The sequence below is a fragment of the Cajanus cajan genome, chromosome 2, assembly GCF_000230855.2.
Source record: "Cajanus cajan strain Asha chromosome 2, NIPB_CcT2T_4, whole genome shotgun sequence".
NCBI classification, from domain to species: domain Eukaryota; kingdom Viridiplantae; phylum Streptophyta; class Magnoliopsida; order Fabales; family Fabaceae; genus Cajanus; species Cajanus cajan.
The window spans coordinates 76,185,399-76,206,233 of record NC_138518.1 but is presented as its reverse complement, the minus strand read 5'-3'; the positions used below and the strand labels follow the sequence as shown (position 1 = coordinate 76,206,233).

The following is a 20,835-nucleotide window of genomic DNA, read 5'->3' as shown; positions in this document are numbered from 1 at the left end:
CCACTAAAAAAAAACTTTTAAAGTCATCAATTCACATTTTTAAAATAAGAATAAAAATGTAAATTACATCCAAACAATCTCAACCATTCAATTTGGTATAAAATGTCTCATGGTTAGCAATTTTTTTTAACTATATACAAAATTTAACCATACTTAACATGTTGCTTACAATTTTCATTATTTTTTAAATATATAAATTCTCATAATCACATTGTTTAAATATATAAAATTTAAATTTTACTATTTTTTTAAGTTAAATTACCCTTTTTAATGAAATAACCGCACTATTAATAATCTTTGAATCTTTAAATTATTTTTTATAATCTTTGATCCTAATTTATTTATTTTAATATCTTGCTAACCTAGTAACTTATATAGATAAAAAATAATTATTTTTATGCATCAATTATGTAAATAGTTGTTTTTTTTAGCATTAACTATTTGGAAATAATGTTATAAATATTTTGCAAAATAATAATTATAAATGTAAGTAAAAGTATCAAACATAGTAGTTTATAATTTATATAAAAAACAAGTAGTATTTTTTATTTTAATTTTAAGAAACATATAATCACTTTAAAGTATATTAACATTTAATTTTTTAAAAATTTATATTTACAATTAAATTTATTAATAAAACACTTGACTCTTATGCAAGTAGATGCATTAAGGTTTATTAACAATACTTGATGAAATTTATGATTTTTTTTTTGTTCGTTTCTGGAGTATTTATCGCTGATAGCAGTGACTAATCTCCTCACTACGTTGGAAGCACCTCAAAGAGTGGGATAGCTGGCTCCAAGATTTAACACGGCTGCATACATAAGACAGGATTCGAACCCCTGACTTTACTTAAGCGTGGATCAATCCCTACCGATGAAACTTATGAATTTGAAATAATACTATTAAATATAATCACTAATTAAATCATTTAAATCAAAAAATATTTTTATAGTAAAATATAAATTTATAAAATTATTAATTAAATTAGCTAGCTTAATTATTTATATATAAAAAGGGAGGTAATATATTTTTAACAGAAGGAAAATGACAACAGTATTATATTAATTTGCCAAATAAACCGGAATCAATATATTATTACATTAATTGATGTATGAACAAAATGGATAATGCCACGTCAAGAAAGTTAAAAAAAAAAACAACACAAAGAAGATAAAACTTAAAAGCCTGTTCTAAATAATGTGGGATTGCCCTCACCGGAATATTCCCCACCGACGGAACACTTGAGACCATTTCCCGAAAACTATATATAGCGATCTTTGAATCCCAAAATTTGCCCTAGAAATCCATCAACAGCCGCAACATGCTCCTTCGCACCAAACACTCACTTTCTCTCTCTTCGCTCCAAATTCGCGTGCACACTCGCCACCAGATTCACCAAGGGATTTAGGTTTCCGTCCATGGACGCCGTCGAATTACCGTTACCACTTGACGTCGCAGCCACGCCCAAATTGATGGGATCCGAGGGTTTCTCGCTCATTCCAAATGGTTTCTCTCTCATTATTCTTTCCCCAATTTCTATCTATGTTTCTTTTATTTTCTTGTTTACGTCATCGAGTTATCTTTCTCTAATCCTTGTGTTGCCTTTTTTTTTGTTATTGCTGTATGTGTCGTTGGTTTTGTGGTTTTGGTGATTTGATCTGTGCTATTTTGTTGTTTATTTACTGGTGGTCTTACCCGTTATGAAATAATGCAAATTTAGAAGCTGGGAAAATGTAATTGCTACGATAAAGTTGCTTTCTCCATTATTTAGATTATAATTTATGAGTTGTTGGACTGTCTTCGACAGTCGACAGTGATATTCGTAATTATCACTTCACTACAACTCAAATTGGACCTAGTGAGAAGTGCTCTGACTAGGCTACGGTCGTGTAATTCTTACACTTGTCAATAACATCCATTAGATAGATAACAGAAGGTTGAATTCTTACTCTTGTGTATGACATCCATTAGATGGATAACAGAATGTTGGGCTTGATGTTGAATATGGAAACATCTTGATATTATTTTTCCGGTTAATGAGAGAGGAAGTTGTTGGATTGTATAAAGTGTTGGGAGGACTATGCTTAGTGGTGGAGATGCTCACTCTATTTGCTCAATGCTTGGATTTGAGTTATCCCGCAGACAAGTGGCGATATTAAACCAATGTGCTTCTTTCACACTTTGCTTTTTTTAAGTTTCAATAAATAGCTGTTACTCAAACTGTCTTGAGTAATTATCCAATGCTATCTGATATCCGTTTAACATTAAATAGCTGTTGCTTTAACTGTCTTAAGTATTCATCCTATTAAATATCTGTTGCTTTAACTGTCTTAAGTATTCATCCAACGGTATCTGATATCCGTTTTATGGATGCATGTTGTATTGGTTGAATCGTCCCTTTTTTGGGTTTGGGTTTAGCCTATTAATTTCAGTCTTAACTTTTGACACACTCGTTTTTGCTTTTTTATTCATTATTACATGACTTTATCGACTCACTGTTATTGTGCCAGATGTTGCAAGTATAAAAACTGTAGCTGAGTTTCCCTCCTGCAATAAATTTATAGAAACTCAACTCTCTAAGAATTCTAGTCAACTGCCCCATCTCAAGGGTGAAGAGGCGTCAAAAAATGCACCTAGTGGTAATGGCAAAAATTGTCCTGTAATTACTTCCAGACCAGAAGGAGTACCATTACAACGAAAAACATCAAAATCAAACAGGAGTAATAGTTCATGTTCAAAGAGGCCACGGATGTCCCAATCAGAAGATTCTTTCAGCCTTAATGGAATTGAGGAGTCAAAGGACATTTTTGATAAACTTGGATCACATAATTTAAACTGTACTTCTCCAGGTATTTTGCCCCCAAATAAGCCATATTTGGCTTTCTAAATTCTATCTATATGCTCTTAACTTTTTTGGTTCCTTGACTATCTTTTGGTGTAGACAAAAGTCAATTGCCAAAGCAAAAGAGCAATCCTAACAAGCGTGGTGATAAGAGGAATTTTAAAGTGCCTTCTGCAAAGGCAAAATTTGAGTCATCCACTATGAAGATGGGTGCATCAATCTTCAGTTCTACTTGTGGAGGGAGCAACTTTTTTGGTATGTCAAATGATTGTTAGGCCTATCGTTCTCTTCATAAATCTTCTGTAGTTTCCCTTTCTTCGTGAGCTTTATTTTTTCCATTTATTTATTTACTGTGTATGTTGCATAGTGTGAATTTTTGATTGAACGTTAGCTGTGATTTCATTTAACCTTTTTGTTATCTGATTCGTGTGTTGCATTTTTATTTCAGTTATCTATCAATTCAGGTCATTCGATTTAATATTTGAGAAAACTCATCTGAAGTTGTTTACGGAACTATTCTGCTGTGTGGATATACATTGTGTATTCTATTTAAAAACTAAGTTCATGATGCAACTGAGGCTTTGCTTTTACCACTGTGGTTGTAATGATAGGCGCTTTTACCACTGTGGTTGTAATGATAGGCCTATTTTGGTTATGTGCTTATCCAGCTTGAAAGCAATCAGGCGTGCTTATATTGTTTATAACAGATATACATGAACCACAGTCTTGCAATAACACCTTGATTTCTTGAGAATTGCACCATTTTACATTATTTTTCTTGAATCTTGAATTCAATATCATTTTGGCTATATTTGAGCCACTGTTGATTCAGTTTATTAATGTTCAGCTATTTGCACTTTTAGAACTTTAACGTATCATTTATTCTAGTCAATTATAATTTTCACTATTCATTTCTGAGCCATCTCTTTACGCAAGAATATCAGAATTACGGCTTCCCCTAGTAATATGATTTTGTATCAGTTAGCTATATGTCTGATTGTTAATACCTAACCCACATGCAGCCATACATCAGCAAATGATGTATGTTCTGGCACCGCATCATTAATCTACGATTTGAAGAAACAAATATAAGCTGTTTTATCAATACTTAAGAGTTTAATAAAGCTCAGCTTCTCTACCAGAATACTTTTTTTTTTTTGCGTTCTTGTATGCTGTATAACTTTGATTACTAATTTAATTTGCATGGATATTTTTGGAAACTGTTTCCAGGGTTGTATGGACTGAAACATGATTTTCATGATATCACAAAGCTTATGGAAGAACCACCATTAAATGAGCTGCTTAAGGGCACTTTTGACTGCCCCGTTTTAAGCAAAGATAAAGGGAAGAAAACATCAAGTATGAATGAAAGTTTTTTGAGTTCAGTTAGAAAGGCATGTTCTATCCTTCAGTTCCCAAAACCTATTCAGTCCCAAAATATGTCTGACATCAATTACTCGTCCAACATGAAAATGTCCACTTCCCAATTGACCTCAGTTTGTGCAGTTGAAAGTGTTGGTAATGGGGATAAAGAGCAGTCTTGCACAACAGACATGTTTTCCTATCAGAAGGTTAGTATCAAATGTTTCAAGTAGACATTCATTTTTTGACTTTAATAAAATAGTATTTGAATTTTAATGAATCGCTACATATATGCTACAAAATAGGCTGCATCATCATATTTGGCTTCTCCAGTCATGGAAACGTTTTGCCTTTGCTTGGTTATTTATGCCTATACTAATTTACTTCCATTAATAATTAAACTGTTTATAATGTTAATGGCACTTTGTACTTGTGCTTCATATCCAGGATCCTTGTAGTGAAACAGAAAGTACAACTAGTCCACTTGACTTCCCATTACGTCAACCTAAGGATGTTATGGAACAAATTGCACTCCATCCATTCCAGGATTTGGAGTCTTTGCTGCTTGATGTGTCCAAGCTTGCCATTACCACAAAAAATAGTAATGACCAACGATCAGGAAAGCAGGTATCTCGTCGACCAAGCCTGCCAGCCTTTCCATGGTCACATGCTTTTGGTGGTCATTCTAGAACTAATTCCGACACAGTTAAGTTATCAACAAGTAGAAGCATGTGCCAAGGTAAATGGACGAGGGTAGGTGTCATTGCTAGCTCTACAAATATTGATCGCAGTTTCTTCACAAACCTTGATTCGTTCAGTTATGATCAGAGCCTTGTTCCTTCATCTGGTAGTTCAGACAAAACAAATTTCCAATCTTTATTTGCTAACCTTCCTTTCCATCAGTTGGATTCTTCATCATCTGTATCATGTTCAGAAGATTCCAAGGTTAAAGCAGGTAAAAAAATTTCTTAGGCTCCCTGAATTTGTTATTGTTTATCCATACTTCCTTTTTTGTCTTCTCTTCTCCCCCTTCTCTCTCTCTCTCTCTCTTGCAGAATCATCTGACTGATCTCTTTCCTGAAAATACAGAATTTGGAGGCCAAGTTGATACTAAAGAAAATGGTATGTTGTCACTGAGAACAACACATTTTGCATGTGTACACTTGTTTGACTATTTTTTTGTACATCTGTAGTTTCTAGTAGAGTAAGACCTCCTGTTGTGACCAAAAAAAAGTTAAGACCTCTTGCTTAACAGTCTTGTTTGTGACAGATGAGCGTTGCCCAAGAATATTAACTGCTGCTCAAACACTCTGTGAAATTGCTACTCACTCACCGAGGCAGAGCTCAGATGGAATTTTAAGATGGCAAAGGAAAACTTCACACAAGGCCATGAAAGCTTGCCATTTTAAATCAAATGAGAAACTTGAAGAAATGTCTTCAAGATCAATTTCAGTGATCGGATCTGACATGGTGGCCAGAAGTGTGGAGCATATAATTCCCTCAAAGAGGCCAAGGCATTCCATAGTCGAGAATAAGAACAGTGGTCACTCCAATAATGTTAAGAAAGGACACATTGTATGGCCTATTTCAAAATCAAGTAGGTCATTACCTAGTAAACAAGTTAGGGACTCGTTTGTGGAAAACAAACGTACAAATGCCAGCATCTTGAAGCAACATTGTATGATGCCCCCGCCTGCAAGGGATTTGGATAAGGCTTATGATGGTCAGCATCAGGTTGGAAAATTAGTAGTGATGGATTGGAAAAGAGGACGAGACAACACAGATTGATCAAACAATTAGATTGTAGACACATCAGCAGCTGGCAGCTGTTGTGTGATTAGCATGTGTTAGGTTAGTAAAAAGCTGCTTTGTACATATTGTTATGTTGTGGCTGCAAGCCTACGATGAATTTATTGCTAGCGTTCTGTTCAGGGCCAAACATGATTCAAATGTTGTAACATTAAAACAGGTGTATAAAACAGCAGAATTCTTTGCTTACCGCAGAGTACGAAGCAATAGTGAGATTAAGTCCTGTCGTATCTTTTATGAACTGCATGCAACTATCATTCTATAATATGCTTCTTATACTTTTTTTTTACCCTGCTGTAATTGCTAAATTCATTAATGCTAGGTTCGCGGCTATGTGCAGGTGTAACTTTCAGCAGTGCCCACCAACATTTGCATATAACCTTGTTTTAGAAATATGGTAAAATGATAGAATTCCTTCCTCATGCATTATGTGCTGCTGGGCAAGGCTTGTATTATTTATTCGTTATGTATTGAATTGAAAAGGTTTTCGTTCTTTTTACATTTATAGCGAGGATGCAGTCTGATGATTTGAACTGTTTGCAAAGTCAGCCTCTTGAAGCATAGGTAGGAAATGAATTCATCCTAACATTAGTAACATATGCTTTGACAGATTAACCACATGTTTGGTTCCACGAAGTGAATGTATGTGACATTACTACAGCAGCTTTTCCACATAAAAATGAAAAAAAAATGTGGAAGCTACTGTCTGTCTCTGTAGCTTCTTGCTTGACACGCGTTTAGTGTTGGATGATGTAAAACTAAACATAGTATTTCAATGCTTTTTCTCTTTTTATATATCTCTCGTGTGCTGATTTACAGTGCCGTTCGAGGAAAATGGTATACTGATACAGAGACTAGAAATGTGTTACTCTATGAAGAGTATTATGAAAACATTTGATCCAGTAGTAAAACGAGTGCCATGGCAAAGGTAGGATCAAAGCCAGGGTGAACAACTAACTGAAAAATCTCTATCCCGAAAGAGACGTCTTTGGTATTGGCCTCCTTTCTCTTGATTTCAGCTACGGCCCTCTTGTACTTATCCAACACTTTACACGTCCTATGTGCATAGGAACCTTCAACCGTTAACGCCGCTTGTCGTTTATCTGAATCCGAGGCTACGCGGTACACGTAGGCCTGAACCTTGGGTTTTCCGTCTAAAATATTCACACGCTTCTTCACACAACAAACTGGACTCTCTCTTGACTTACTCCTGCCCTGCTTCCCCTTTTCTCCTTCATACACAAACCAGCTATCTACTAATCCTAGCTTCTGCAATCAAATCAAACCAACATGTTATCAACAATACCATTTTATATATAACAGTCAAAATATCATTCACAAGTTTTAGTTAGTGCAATGCAATAATGGTTGTTCCCTATGTCTTTATTGTGATTTTGCAATGATAAATTTTGCCATTTTATTTTCATGTCTTAATTAGCTATGGGCATAAAAGTGTGCCGGAAAGATCTTACTTAAATTTTGTTTGGACTTATCTTGTGAGAGAGATTTTATGAAAATAATTTATATATCCAATTTGTTTTCCACGTGCACCTCAACAGCCTAACTTGTCAAAACAACTCAACCATATTTTTTTTTTCTTTTAATTATAAAAACAACTTACAAATTCATAACACTTCCAGAGTTACACGATAAATAGTTGGCGCTTAATCAAGTTATGCATAAATGCATAGGAAGAAGAAAGATGAAGATAGATACCCTGGAGCGGCGCATGGTGAGGAGAGAGTTTCCTGAAGCGTTCATAAGAATGAGTTCGTTGGGGTGCACGATGTAATTATCAACCCGATACGCCAGATTTCCATATGAATCGATGACAGTGAATCCTTTACAACTAATCACAAGGGATTTTCTCCAAACTGTTAGTGTGAGGGACGTGCACAAACTTGCTTCTGTTAAAGGGTACTTGTTTCTTTCCCCATCATGCTCACTTTCTAGTTCTTCATGCACTGCTCTTGATAGAAATTTGAACCCAGGAAACATCTCTCTGCTCTAACTCTTTCTATTCACTATTCACTTCGGCCTCTTATCTAGTTGGCGTTCGGTGCAATATTTCTAAGGGGTTTTTTTATGTTATATTTATAGGAACAAGTAACATGGTCTACGTGTTTACGGCACTTGCCATGGACACGTTTCCGATGAATAAAAAGTGTGCTCTACAATACGGGTCTATTAGCAGTTGCGCACATTGCAACTTTTGGAGGCTAGTGTGCGACGAGAACGCTTATGTGTCTTTATGAAAAGTTCCACGGTTTAGGACCAGATGCATTGTTTTCTTCACTTTTACTTTTGTAATTTTCTTTTTCTTTAAAAAAACTACTATTAGGTAGAATTTGAAATATGACCACTACATCTAAATGACTACTTGGTAAACATCACTTGCATTCACATTTGTTCACACCTTTACTTTAATTAAGAGCATCTTGCTGCAACTATAGTTGAGTTGCTTCACTACTTTTTATTGCGACTTATGATGTCAAATGAGATTTAAGAACTCCCAACAAGTTTTCACTCAAGCAGTACAACTCTTAAAAATTTAAATGGATCTTACAATTGTTTCATAATTATTTAGAATTATAAGAATATTTGTTTATATAAGTAACTTCTCGTAAGTAGGCATGGTAACAGGGCGGGGTGGAGACGAGTTTTATGTTCCACGCCTCTGCCCCTGCTCCCATACCCGTTAAGAGTAAAATTTGAGTATCAATCTCCGTCCTTGATGAGTTTCGGGTTTCTCTGCCCCGTCCTCGCTTCTGAATCATTTTTTTTTCTTTTATTTCTAATAAATATGAAAAGATTTTAAAAATAAATAAATAAATAAGATAATACAAATTTTTTTACATATAAAAGTTTCTAATTTTAGTTTTTATATATATAAGAATAATTTTTTAATTATATTATTAACTGGGGCGGGGCGAGTATGGGGGCGAGTACGGAGGCGGAGATGAGTAGGGGTATTAATATCCTTGTCCCTGCCCTTGTCTCCAATTTTATCAATTGAAAAAAATCCAAACCTGAACTCAAACCGATCAACACGGGCTTTCCTCGTCCAAATTGAGACAAGTTTGGACGAGTATTCACATGATCGAGTTAGATTACCATGCCTACTCGTAAGTTATGAAGTATAAACACTTTTCTTGTTCCAAATATCAAACATATTTTCAATATTGTCATTGTATGACATTTGTTTAACACATGTCACATATTTCTAATTAGGTGTTTAATTAAAAAAAATCATTTTTGTTGATTTGGATACTTTAAGTAACAACTTTACACAACTTAGATACTTGAGTTGTCTTCTTATGGATAGACACATTAATATTATTAGAGAAAAATCATTTTTTTTTAACTTTTAGATAAGTTTTACTTAAAATATAATAGAAAATTTTATGTTCTCACTTTTTATTAGTTTTATTATCATTGAAAAATATGAAAAACTTGTTTAAAAAAGTGAATATACCAATTTAGATACTTTATTGCGTTACTCATATTTTATTTTGTTGGAATTCTTTTTTATGTGTATGTAGTTCTAATGTTATATAAATTAGACATTAGTCGTATTGTATTAAATGTTTATGTCATAATTTATATTTGTGACGAGATTCGTGTGTTTATTTGTTTTTGATAACAAACATGTAAATACTATTAAGTTAATTGATCTGATAACAAATATACACATTTAAGAACCTTCTAATTTTTTTTTTGTCAAATATGCCGTAAATATATTGCTTTTAATCTTATTGGTAATTCACTTTTAGACTCTAAGTCAATGAAGAGTGAAATTTACTTATAAATATATTTTAATGTTTAAATGATGAAGAAAAATAGTAATTGTAAGAGAATTTGATTGATGCATGAGATTCAATAATCATATTTGAAGAAGCATTCTTTACACAGATTTGTATGGTGATAAAATATGAAAAGTAGTATCTAAATTCTCAAGTGAATAGGGAAAATGAAAAAAAGAATCCTTTAAGAGATAAAATCTAAATTTGATCTAAAAATTTACCGGAAAATAAAGGTAGGTCAGTTAGACTGAGATCTTCGCATATATTCAGGATCCGGGATAAATGTACAAAATAAATTTCATCTTATCATTCATGTAGAAGGGTTTGTAACAAATTCATTAATTCAGTCATGGGGATCAATTATAGAAGTTATAGTTCACTAAAATAATACACGCGATATTATATGATGCTGACTCAAGAATTAATGTTATATGTAATAGAAACGAATTTAAGTAGGTTTTTTTTTTTGCACTTTAGATGAATGACTTTAGTTATCCATTGTTTTTACCTATTGTTAAAATTATGTACACACACGTGTGAAAAGAGATTTTGAGAAAAAAACAGTGGATGTGGAAATCCTTAGTAAGTAACGAGTGTTGGAGAATGGTGACGCGTGGGGCGACAAGGGTTTGAAATTGGAATGCGAAAGAGACGGAAAAGGGAACATATTGAAATTATAGGACTCATCGTCACCACTGAGCTATAGAGTGATCAAACTAAATTTGTAATTTTCCAAACTAAACTTTTTGACTAAATTCTCTTTTGATTATTTCGTAAGTAAACATAGCAAAGGACGGTAATGGGCCCGTTTTGCAAATTGCACGTAATATATATTCTACAAATTATTACGGCAAAGGAGAGGGGGCATTGTTGCTGTTAATTATTAAAGACATCGCAATCACGATTAAATAAAATTACAGTTCAGACTGCAAAGTAAGAAGTGCTGTGTTAAAAATACAGAGGCTGAAATATTAATTTAAAGTTGAGAAACCATAATTCTGATAAATTAATTTTGAATTATTCAACACTACTATTTTAACTATGTGCATTTCACAATTTAAATATTTATTATATGTACAAAAGTTAATAATAAATTATAGATGAATAAATATTATATTTAAGTATATAAATTATATTTAAGTTTTGTATGAATAGGTATTTTAAAACATATAAATTGTATTTTAGATTTATGATAAATAATTTAAACTATAATACAATATTATTTTTAATTATTAATTTTTTATTATAAAATATTAAAATTTATTTCATAAACAAAAATTTTAAATAAAAAAATTAAATTATACAAGAAGTCAAAGTGATCTCTAATAATAAAAAACTGACTCAAAATGTTTTCGAGCAATATAATTTCTATGTTAAAAGAGTTGAATAAATAAAAAAATTAGATTAAATAAAAAGTTTTAAAAAAATCATATAAACACTTTAACTAAAAATTTCCAAAAAGAAATATTATTTTAAGTAATGGTTCGTATTTAATAAATAATATTGATAATTGAAATATAAATATAAACTAGTCTTAATTACAAATAATAATAATTATTAAAGATATAAATACAAAACGTAAAATCAATTAATGTTTTTATTCAAAATATTTTAATAATTTAAAGTATTTAATAAGTATAATTAAATAACTAGTGTATTTGCAACAATTGAAATCATTAGATTTCAAATGTTTTTTAAAATTATTTAAAAAATAATCAATGTGTTGGCGACATCAGCTATTTCTTTTTTCAAATAAATCATTTTCATACGTCTAAAAAATTGAAATTTATGATTATTTTTCTATCATTTTGCCCTCCCCGAAAAAAATGTTATTCTCAAATTATCCTTCGATGTCTAAACAACTTTTTCACTATCGGCTATTTCCGTAATAATTTTATACTCTTGTTCATGGATTTACTACGTAAACATTGATTTTGATCGCATTTACTTTTCAACACACTCATTTAAATAAAAATAATGATTACAAATGTAATTAATTATAACAATAACTGATTGTATAATGGATTATTAAAATAATTTAAAATTTGAAATATGTTCAAACACTTCTGTAGCAACTTGTTTTTTTGCACTCCAAATAAAAGAAAGTATAAACTCGTTGAATTCAATAAAATGGATTTTTGAAGTGTGAGTGGTGTAACTATTCTACGCCATAGGCATAATCCATATAAACAATAATGTAACATCATTTCACAAAAGAAAAAAAGAAAAGAAAAAGAAAAGAAAAGATTAATCTTATCATGTATTGTTCACTAACGAAGCCATCTCCGTTCTCATCGACATCGCTTAAAATAGTAGGCAGCTGTGTCACTAAAATTAACATATATTCCTATCATTATCATTACCATGCATGAACATCTCATGCCATTCTTTTTTATCTGAATGAATATCAAACAAGACTTATATTATAATCAAGGTAGATAAATATTATTCTTATTTTAATTCAATTATTAATATATTTTTTAAAATATTATATCTTACACTTCTTAATTTAATATGTGATATTTATATTTTATTTTTGTATATAATGATAATGATTAGAGAAAATTATTTTTAAAATAACTACCTTCACTAACTTAAGATTTTGAGATTTTGGATTCATCACCGTAATCATTAATATAAAATATTAATAAAAAAATAAAATAAAGTAATTATGTATGATGTAAGATTGAATTTAAAAAGAAAACGAGAACATAGTACATCGTACTTTTGAATTTGCACAGTACATCGTAGCTTTCTTTTGTTAATATAAAGTTTTTCTTTGGTTTAAAAAAAAAAAAGAGTTAAGACTTAAAATATGTTTTTAGTGATTATAGCTGAATTTGTTTTACTTTTTAATCTACATAATTTAAAATAGATTTTTTTTAATTTATATACTTATTTTTTTTAATCTTTTTTAGTTCTTATAATTTAAATAATTTTTTCACTTTTATATTTACAATTTTATATTTTTTTAAATTTCCATAATTATTTTTTAACATTTTCTGTTTTATTTTGACATAATAGAGGTCTTTAATTTTTTGAAGATAAAAAATTAATATCTCAATAATGAATGTCAAAGAGTAGAAAAGAGATATGAAACTTCTAGAGACTTAATTTAAAGTGATTCCAACAAAATAAATTTGACAGCAGATACATAAAATTGAATTAATATATTTATCATACCAACATGAAAGAGACAAAGTTAAAAAAAATTAACAATAAAAACTAATAAAATTAAAAAACTTAAGATATATGAACTAAAAAAACCTATCTTAAATTATATGGATTAAAAAATGTAAATATGTGGACCAAAAATGTCTATTTTAAACTATAGAAACTAAAATGTAAAGTAAGTAAGACTATAGGGATTAAAAAATATTTTTTAAAAAACTCTTCCAAGGTATTGGTGATTTATTGGTGACCCATTACTATTTTTTTTTAATAGTTTTTCTCTCATCATATTCCCAACAATTACACTTGGGAGACTTTGGTAGGGGAGAAATTTTAAACTATATAAAAATATAATTGTAACCAATTATAAATCTTAAAAATCATGATTCTTATGAATAACCAAAATTCATTTGATTACTCATAAAGATTAAGAAAATATAAAAAAATTTATGTTTGATTACAATATTACTTTTTTAAGTATAAATATTTTTTACAAAATATTTTTTATTAAAATTTTATATATAATTTAAAATAACAAATTAACAATTTACATATGATTAAATTATATACAAAACAAGTGTAAAATATACCTTTTATGATTTATCATAGTAAAAACAAATTAAATTAACAATCAAAATAATAATTAAAATTAACATATAAATAAAGTAGAAAACAATAAAAAAAACATATATAGCATTATTTTTCTTAAATAATTTGTCATACGTAGAAGTTAAAAATCGTATTAAAATATTAGTAATGCAATTTTATAATTTATCAATTTAAATAGTTATAAAAATATCATATCTTATAAAAAAATATATAATTATTTTATTTTTATTATTAAGTTAATGAGAAAAGTGATAAAAAAAATAGTAATTCCTATCTAATAAACAAATATATATTTTTTAATAAAAAAAACATAATAAATAACTTATTAAAAAGTTATACACAAAATGGAAGATTTACATAGAATTTATGAGAGAATACATGATGTTGTTATATTTTATTTATTTAAAAATGAATAATGAAATTTGTGAGAAGATGAATGTTTTGAAAAAAAATGAATCTTAGTTAATTAGTAGCGGATATTCAATACTTTAAAATTACTTAAATAACTTTATTTGTTTAGAGAAAAAAACATAGTTCAAAGATAAAATTAATAATTAATTTATTATAAATTAAATCCTTAAACAAAATTCTAACTTATCCACTACAAACCTGTAAATTTTTAATTGATTGGTTGGAGTCAGATGAATATCATCATGACTAAACCAATAAATAAAAGATAATTAAACCTCTTTTTTTTTAAAAAAAATTGTTTTTTAAAATAATTCTATACTCCTCAGTAATTAATTTCTCATCCAAATACTAAGTTTTAAAATAGGTATTTTAGAAATAAAAAACAGAAACAATTTGGAGATGTTGTTCAACGTTCTTTAATTTTCTGTTTTCACCTCTTACACGTGTTATTAATACCATTTCAAATATATAAGAGCAATTTTTTTTTTATTTTTTATTTACCTTTGTGAGTTAGTATAAATAATACAAAATCTGATCCAAATTTGTGTTTTTATGAAAGTGTGTCTACCATTTTATAAAAATAAAAAATAAAAAACGTATTTTCTCAGAAATCTACTTTTTCTATCTCCGAACTTCATCTAAAATAAATTCGGGAACTATTCCTACACATGCATGTGATATATATATTGTCTTTGCGTCATAATTAATCTGCATGTTGCTATGTTATCTCGACCTATATCTACCTGCTTTGCTTCTTTTTCAAACACGGCTTTCCACTTACAGGTGCCGCATACGAAAACCATTAGCCTGCATTTGCACACTTCTTCTCTTCTTTTCTCCCCAGAAAACGATTTACATGGAAATAGATCTCCTGACTTTAGAGGGGGAAAGTTAGGGTAACTTTACACATTTAAACCATTGGATTTGTAATAGTAGATCAGATTGTGACACGTGTACATTTAAGTTAAAATATATTTTGTACACGTGTCACAATCTGATCTATTATTACAAATCCAACGATTGAAATGTATTAAGTTACCATAACTTTGATATCTCAAAGTCAGAGGATCCGAATCCGATTTACATATTATAGATGCTCTTCACTGCTGCAGTGTTTTCACTGTTGCTATCCAACTAAAACAATGCTTTAAACATTTTCAACCAAAATATCATAATTAAGAGACACATTATTCTGCTTTATTTTATGTGATCAAAGAATGCTATCATAGTTGTTATCCTTTCCAACCAAATGACTCGTTTGTATTTACGTACAGATTTCTGTAATTACTTTGAATAATATGTTTAGCGTAATTTTTTTCATTTACATATGAAATAGTTTTCTAACTAATTAAATCATAAAAATGTAATTTTAATTTTTAATCAAAATAATTTATTCATTATATATATATATATATATATATGTGTTAAAATTTAAGTCAATTTAAGTGAACTAAACCTATTGGAGTTGGCCTATCACATGTTAACTCGAACTTGAAGATTCTTTCCTTCCTTTACTTAAAAGTATTATTGGTTGTGGCCATATTCAAAAAGTTGGTGGCATAACACAAGGATCCCTATTCTCAGTACCTAATCACTATACCATCAAAGACCATAATTAATGACATTTTATCCTATATTTTCGACGAGATATATTACTTGTTAGAATAGGAAAGTGGGATTTACGTGAAGTTCCACTAAGAACAAATTAAGCAAGGGGGTGTAAATAACTATCTAAAACCAGCAATTTGTTTCTAGGGGAAATTCTCCACTTGTTTCTTTTCCCTCGATAAAAGCCAGAGGCTATGGGTGGCTAAGCTAGGTTTAAAGTTTACCAAATCCTACACATAGGTTCCTTAAAAAATGCTTGAAGAACAAAACGACCACACAAGACAAGCAACAACAATTAGTATTTAGGAGATGAACATTCATTTAGCTTCACTGCATTAGGTTCACTAAGTAACGTACAATTGCGCAATCTTAATTGTCACCTTCCTTTTGTTCATTTTTTGGTGATTGATTCCCATATATATCACTAAGAGTTTATTTAGATACAAATTTAGATGTATTTTAAAATGTTTTTTTCATTAAAAAATAAGAGTATTTTTTTAGAAGAGAAAACTTGTATACAAACATACTTTAAATCATCTTAAAAATATATAACTAACTTAAAAAACCAACAACCAAACAAGTACCGGCATTTCAAACAAGTTAAATTCCGAAATCAAGATATTAACTAGTTATATATTTTATACGCCTAAAAAACATTAATATATTATTTATGCTCCATTTTGAAAGTATAAGACCCAATAAAATTTTATATTATTTGATAGTATAAGACCCAATAAAATTTTAAAAATATAATTTATATATTAAAATATTTATTTATATAAATTTTAAATATAAATTTAAATATTTAAATATAATATTTATTTGTATATATAATTTATTATAAAATTTACATACATATCATAAAATTTAATATGTAAAATACACATACTAAAATATTAGTAGTAATAATATTAAAAATGTAAGGGTGGTACAAGATAAATATGATAATTCAAACTATCAATTAAACTAGTCTAGATTTGATATAGTTAATTATTGGTTTGGTTTTTAAACTTGTCCCATTATAATCTAAACCATGCTGGACAATCAATTATTTTTAAAAGAATTTTAAGATTAATAAATTTAGATGTTCTATTTTGGTAAAGATAAAAAAAATTACAAAAATATCATAATTTCATACTTCTAATTATCTCAACTCCTTCTTATTCAATCACTAGGTTAACCCTAGTAGTTTAATAATTTTATCTTCTGTTAATAAGTTTTTAAATTTGGTTATATTTATCAACTAATTTTTTTATGATAATTTGGGATAAAAAAAATCAATAACATGCAAAATGATAATTATAAAAAATTACATCTTAAATAAAAAAAACTTAGTCATTAAAGAAAAAAGAGTATTTTTTTTCACCTTCTATTAATATAAAATTGACAATAAGTTAAGATAAAAAAAACTTAAAAAATATAATATTTTATTTTTTATGGTAATATATGATGATTTGAATCAACCCAATCCAACCCAATTTTAATTAGATTAACTTAAAAAATTAAAATCCAAATCTTTGAGTTAGTTTGAATTTGTTTTTTCTTTCTTCTTAAATTTGAATCTATCTAATCCATAAACATCCTTTAAAAAAATATTTTAAAATGTTACTATTAGATTTCTTTTTTAGAAATAATACTATTTTTGTCCATCTAAGTACTGTGGTCACATGTTAGTATTGGTCATTAATTATTTTTTTACAAAAATTAAATATTCCAAAATTTCTAGTTATATAAATCATACATTTTTTTTGTTGGTAAATTCTGTCATCAACTTACTAATACAAGATGATGCATGTGATTATAAATTTTATAAGTTGCATGATACTTGGTTGATTAAAGTACTAAAAAAAATTATATAAATAATTTTTTATTATGTTAACAATTTATTGATGATTATTTTATTTTTGTCATACACAACACGGTAGGATTAGCTTTTCTAACTAAATTTTTTCAATGCACCAAACATAAATTGAAAAACCTTATTTAAAAAATTCATGCATTTATCAGTTAAATCATTATCACATTTTCATAAGAGATTACAAATCAAAACTCAACCAATCGTAATCACATATTTCAAGGCCGAACTGAATTATCTATTATTTTAATATATAAAAATAATTTGGGAAAAAAAGTTTGAACAATTTAATGTTCATACTCAAACTGAAATATTCATGTGAGAAATCAATAAGAAAAACACAATATAGTGTCAAATCGCCGTCTGTGGGGATCGAACCCACGACCACGTGGTTAAAAGCCACGCGCTCTACCACTGAGCTAAGACGGCTGATGTTAAGTATTTTCATTACATATTAGACAAATTTTGACATAAAAATGCGTAAATTTGGATGTCTTGACTAACACGTTTTTTTTAAGATACATTCTCTTTTAACTGTAAACCTGATTATCTCTTAGAAAATAATAATAAAAACCGTAAGCCTGCTTACAAACGAAAACTCTTGTTGGGCTTTATTGGGCCCTAGATGTTTGATGCCCAACTTAAATGCCTGCAGAGATCCTGTCATACTTTCACAGGTCTAGCGTGAAAGCCCATTTAGTTCCACTTTGTTTATTTGAATCCATTTTACAATTTCATGTTTGGTTGGAACATGTTTAATCATATAATTTACATTAACGTTATTTGAGATATATATTAATCATATATTTTATGTTTCATTTTTTATTTTCAAAATTGAAATATATTAAATTTTTTAATAAATCAACTTGATTTCCCAAAATAAGGTTAGATTGCTTGACAAAAAATACAAATTCATCCTAACGTAAGTGTATTGCATTAAGTCATAGAGGTCGATGCTAGTATTACAATATCGTATAAAAATATACTTTGTCTTACTATATTTTAAGATTTTTCATTAATTTTTTTCAGATAAATATTTTTAAAATATCATTTATATTTTGTTCTTCTAAAAGATATGAGTATCATATATCTTTGGTCTTTTGTTAAAATAAGCATCCTCCTAAAAAAAATCTATACTTAACTCCATTTTTTAATTTTTTGCTAAAAATAATTTTACGATTTCTCCCTTCTTTTAAAAGACTGACTTTTAAAAAAAAAATAATCAAGAGACAAGTTTTATTTTGGAACAAATATTTAACTTCAAAAAATACTGAAAACTTTCCTTTTTATGGTAATTATTTTTAATTTAGAACACTTATTTTTAGTAAAATAAAAAATTAAAAGATATACTATTCCATTTTAAAATGTATGAATATCATAAATAGTTTAAAATCCACTAAAATCGATCTAACAAGATTTTAAGTTATAACTTTATTGTGTCATTAAATACCAAATAAATATATGAATGGTTTAAAACTATCATTGCTATCGATTATGTTTGCATTTTAGATTATATTTTTTTTTATAAATGTTATTTATACAACAAATTTTACAACAAAAAGAGAGAAGTGTGAGATGCAACAAATGTTGTGAATTGTAATGGAGAAAGATAAACACAAAGATTGATATGATATTATTGTATGTGCAACACATTATTTTTTTAAATTTTTTATTTGTCAACCAATCTAATTGGTTAGTTTTAGTGAGAGTTCATCTCCCAACCATATTTTTTTTTTCCATAATATTCAAATTTGATACCTTATTCAAACAATCAAAGTTCAATTTTTCTTGAACTAATAACATGTTAGACTATATATTAAAGAGTATTTTTTATAGATATTTTCACACAATTAAATATAATTTATTATAGTAAGTTCACTCTTATTTATTTATTTATTCATTTCACTAATTATGTGGTAATAGTGTTGTATTTGAAAATAAATCGAAATTCTATTAAATTTAAACTAGCAAATTAAAAAGAATTTATACATCATAAGTTTATTTTTTTTTACAGAAAATAAGTTATTTTTATAATTACAAATAAAATTTCTATTAAAATATTTTATATAAAATCTTATGAACTATAGTTAAAAATATTTAAAGATGTTTTAAAATGAAATCTTTCGGAAAAAGATTAAGTTGTTAAGAGGTCGCATTAAATTCACCTATAATTATTTTTTTTTAAAAAGTGAAATTTTCGTTCTTGTGTAAATATTTGTGACATTTGTGAAAACAGATATATCATTTTGAATAATAATATATATTTTTTAATAAAGAGATCTAATTTATTTTTATGAGATTAATTTTTATAAAAATAAAGCAATAATTTTAATTACAATTTTATATCTAAGTCGAATAAATTTCAATTTTTAATTAAAAAGTACAATATGGAACTACTTATATTAAATATAACACTTTTGAAATCTCAAGCGTGTGATTCAGCGATATGGGTTGATCTACGCTTAAGTAAGGTAAGGGGTTTGAATCATACTATATGTATGTAACTGCGTTAAATCTTGGGGTCAGGACTCCAGGAACCAAAAAAAAAAAATATATATATATATATAACACTTTCGAACAACTCCTTAGAATTTCTTTTACAATACAATATATATATTATAATTTTTTTTTTCTGAAACCAATGTTATTCTTTCATTTTATTTTTTTATATTTGAAATACCCCCCTTTGATAGACGCGGGTTCACATTGAAGAGAACATTTTGGTACTGAGCATATAATGACAAATTCGTTTTTATTATCTTTGACATTGTGAGACCCATGGAATACAAAAGTCTTGGTTCATGCAACTCCTTCTTCCTCCCTTGCCTCCTGAATGAACCAATGGATCCACAAGAGAAGATATCCACTCCAAACGCGTGGACTAGGTTTATAGAAGGACCTGTTCAAACTGTACACGTGTGCAGTAATATTTTGTATAATCTTTGATACTATATAACAAACTATAAAATATAACTAAGACATGTCATGAACACAATATTTACGAGTTTTATTAATGAATAATCTTTGTTATAGAAGTTGATTCCTTAAATCCTTCATATCAATCACTTTTACTGTGCAGAAGAAAAATATATATACTATAGTATTGTTTTACAAATTTATGTTAAACTCTATTATATTATTTATGCCGTATATTTCTTGATTCTCCATTAAGTGCCGCAGTCAATGTCAACACAACTTCTACTACACTGCATGCGCTGTTCTCACTTCGTTATCTTGCATTTTTGGTACAGCACTAAAAAAAAAAAATTATCTTGCGTGACATATTTTATAACGAAAGAATACTTGTTACTTTTATTTATGTTATAACTATAATGTGTTATTATATTAATAAAAAAATATAG

The 20,835-nt window shown here is 28.3% G+C and overlaps 2 protein-coding genes and 1 non-coding gene across 3 annotated transcripts; 1 reads left to right on the top strand and 2 right to left on the bottom strand.

Moving 5' to 3' along the window:
- The first annotated feature begins 1,195 nt into the window (after positions 1–1,195).
- LOC109805602 (uncharacterized) lies at positions 1,196–6,257 on the top strand. The gene is made up of 7 exons (XM_020367754.3): positions 1,196–1,509; positions 2,514–2,852; positions 2,945–3,100; positions 4,076–4,416; positions 4,655–5,162; positions 5,297–5,329; positions 5,478–6,257. The coding sequence occupies exons 1-7, from the start codon at positions 1,422–1,424 to the stop codon at positions 5,993–5,995; spliced, it is 1,983 nt and encodes a 660-aa protein (XP_020223343.1). The 5' UTR covers positions 1,196–1,421; the 3' UTR covers positions 5,996–6,257.
- Positions 4,075–8,098, bottom strand: LOC109805603 (protein LURP-one-related 17). The gene is made up of 2 exons (XM_020367756.3): positions 7,733–8,098; positions 4,075–7,285 (listed from the first exon to the last, which is right to left on the bottom strand). The coding sequence occupies exons 1-2, from the start codon at positions 8,012–8,014 to the stop codon at positions 6,899–6,901; spliced, it is 669 nt and encodes a 222-aa protein (XP_020223345.1). The 5' UTR covers positions 8,015–8,098; the 3' UTR covers positions 4,075–6,898.
- Positions 8,099–17,830: 9,732 nt separating this feature from the next.
- On the bottom strand, positions 17,831–17,902 carry TRNAK-UUU (transfer RNA lysine (anticodon UUU)). The gene has a single exon. It is a non-coding gene; the product is annotated as a tRNA-Lys (tRNA).
- Between the last annotated feature and the right edge of the window lie 2,933 nt (positions 17,903–20,835).

Bases quoted from the DNA above. Each gene is read 5' to 3' on its own strand.
- LOC109805602 (XM_020367754.3), top strand. From the start codon at position 1,422: ATGGACGCCGTCGAATTACCGTTACCACTTGACGTCGCAGCCACGCCC. The intron at 4,417-4,654 runs GTTAGTATCAAA...CTTCATATCCAG, and splicing joins ACATGTTTTCCTATCAGAAG to GATCCTTGTAGTGAAACAGA. The intron at 5,330-5,477 runs GTATGTTGTCAC...TGTTTGTGACAG, and splicing joins AGTTGATACTAAAGAAAATG to ATGAGCGTTGCCCAAGAATA.
- LOC109805603 (XM_020367756.3), bottom strand. From the start codon at position 8,014: ATGTTTCCTGGGTTCAAATTTCTATCAAGAGCAGTGCATGAAGAACTA. The intron at 7,286-7,732 runs GTATCTATCTTC...ATTTGATTGCAG, and splicing joins TCACCATGCGCCGCTCCAGG to AAGCTAGGATTAGTAGATAG.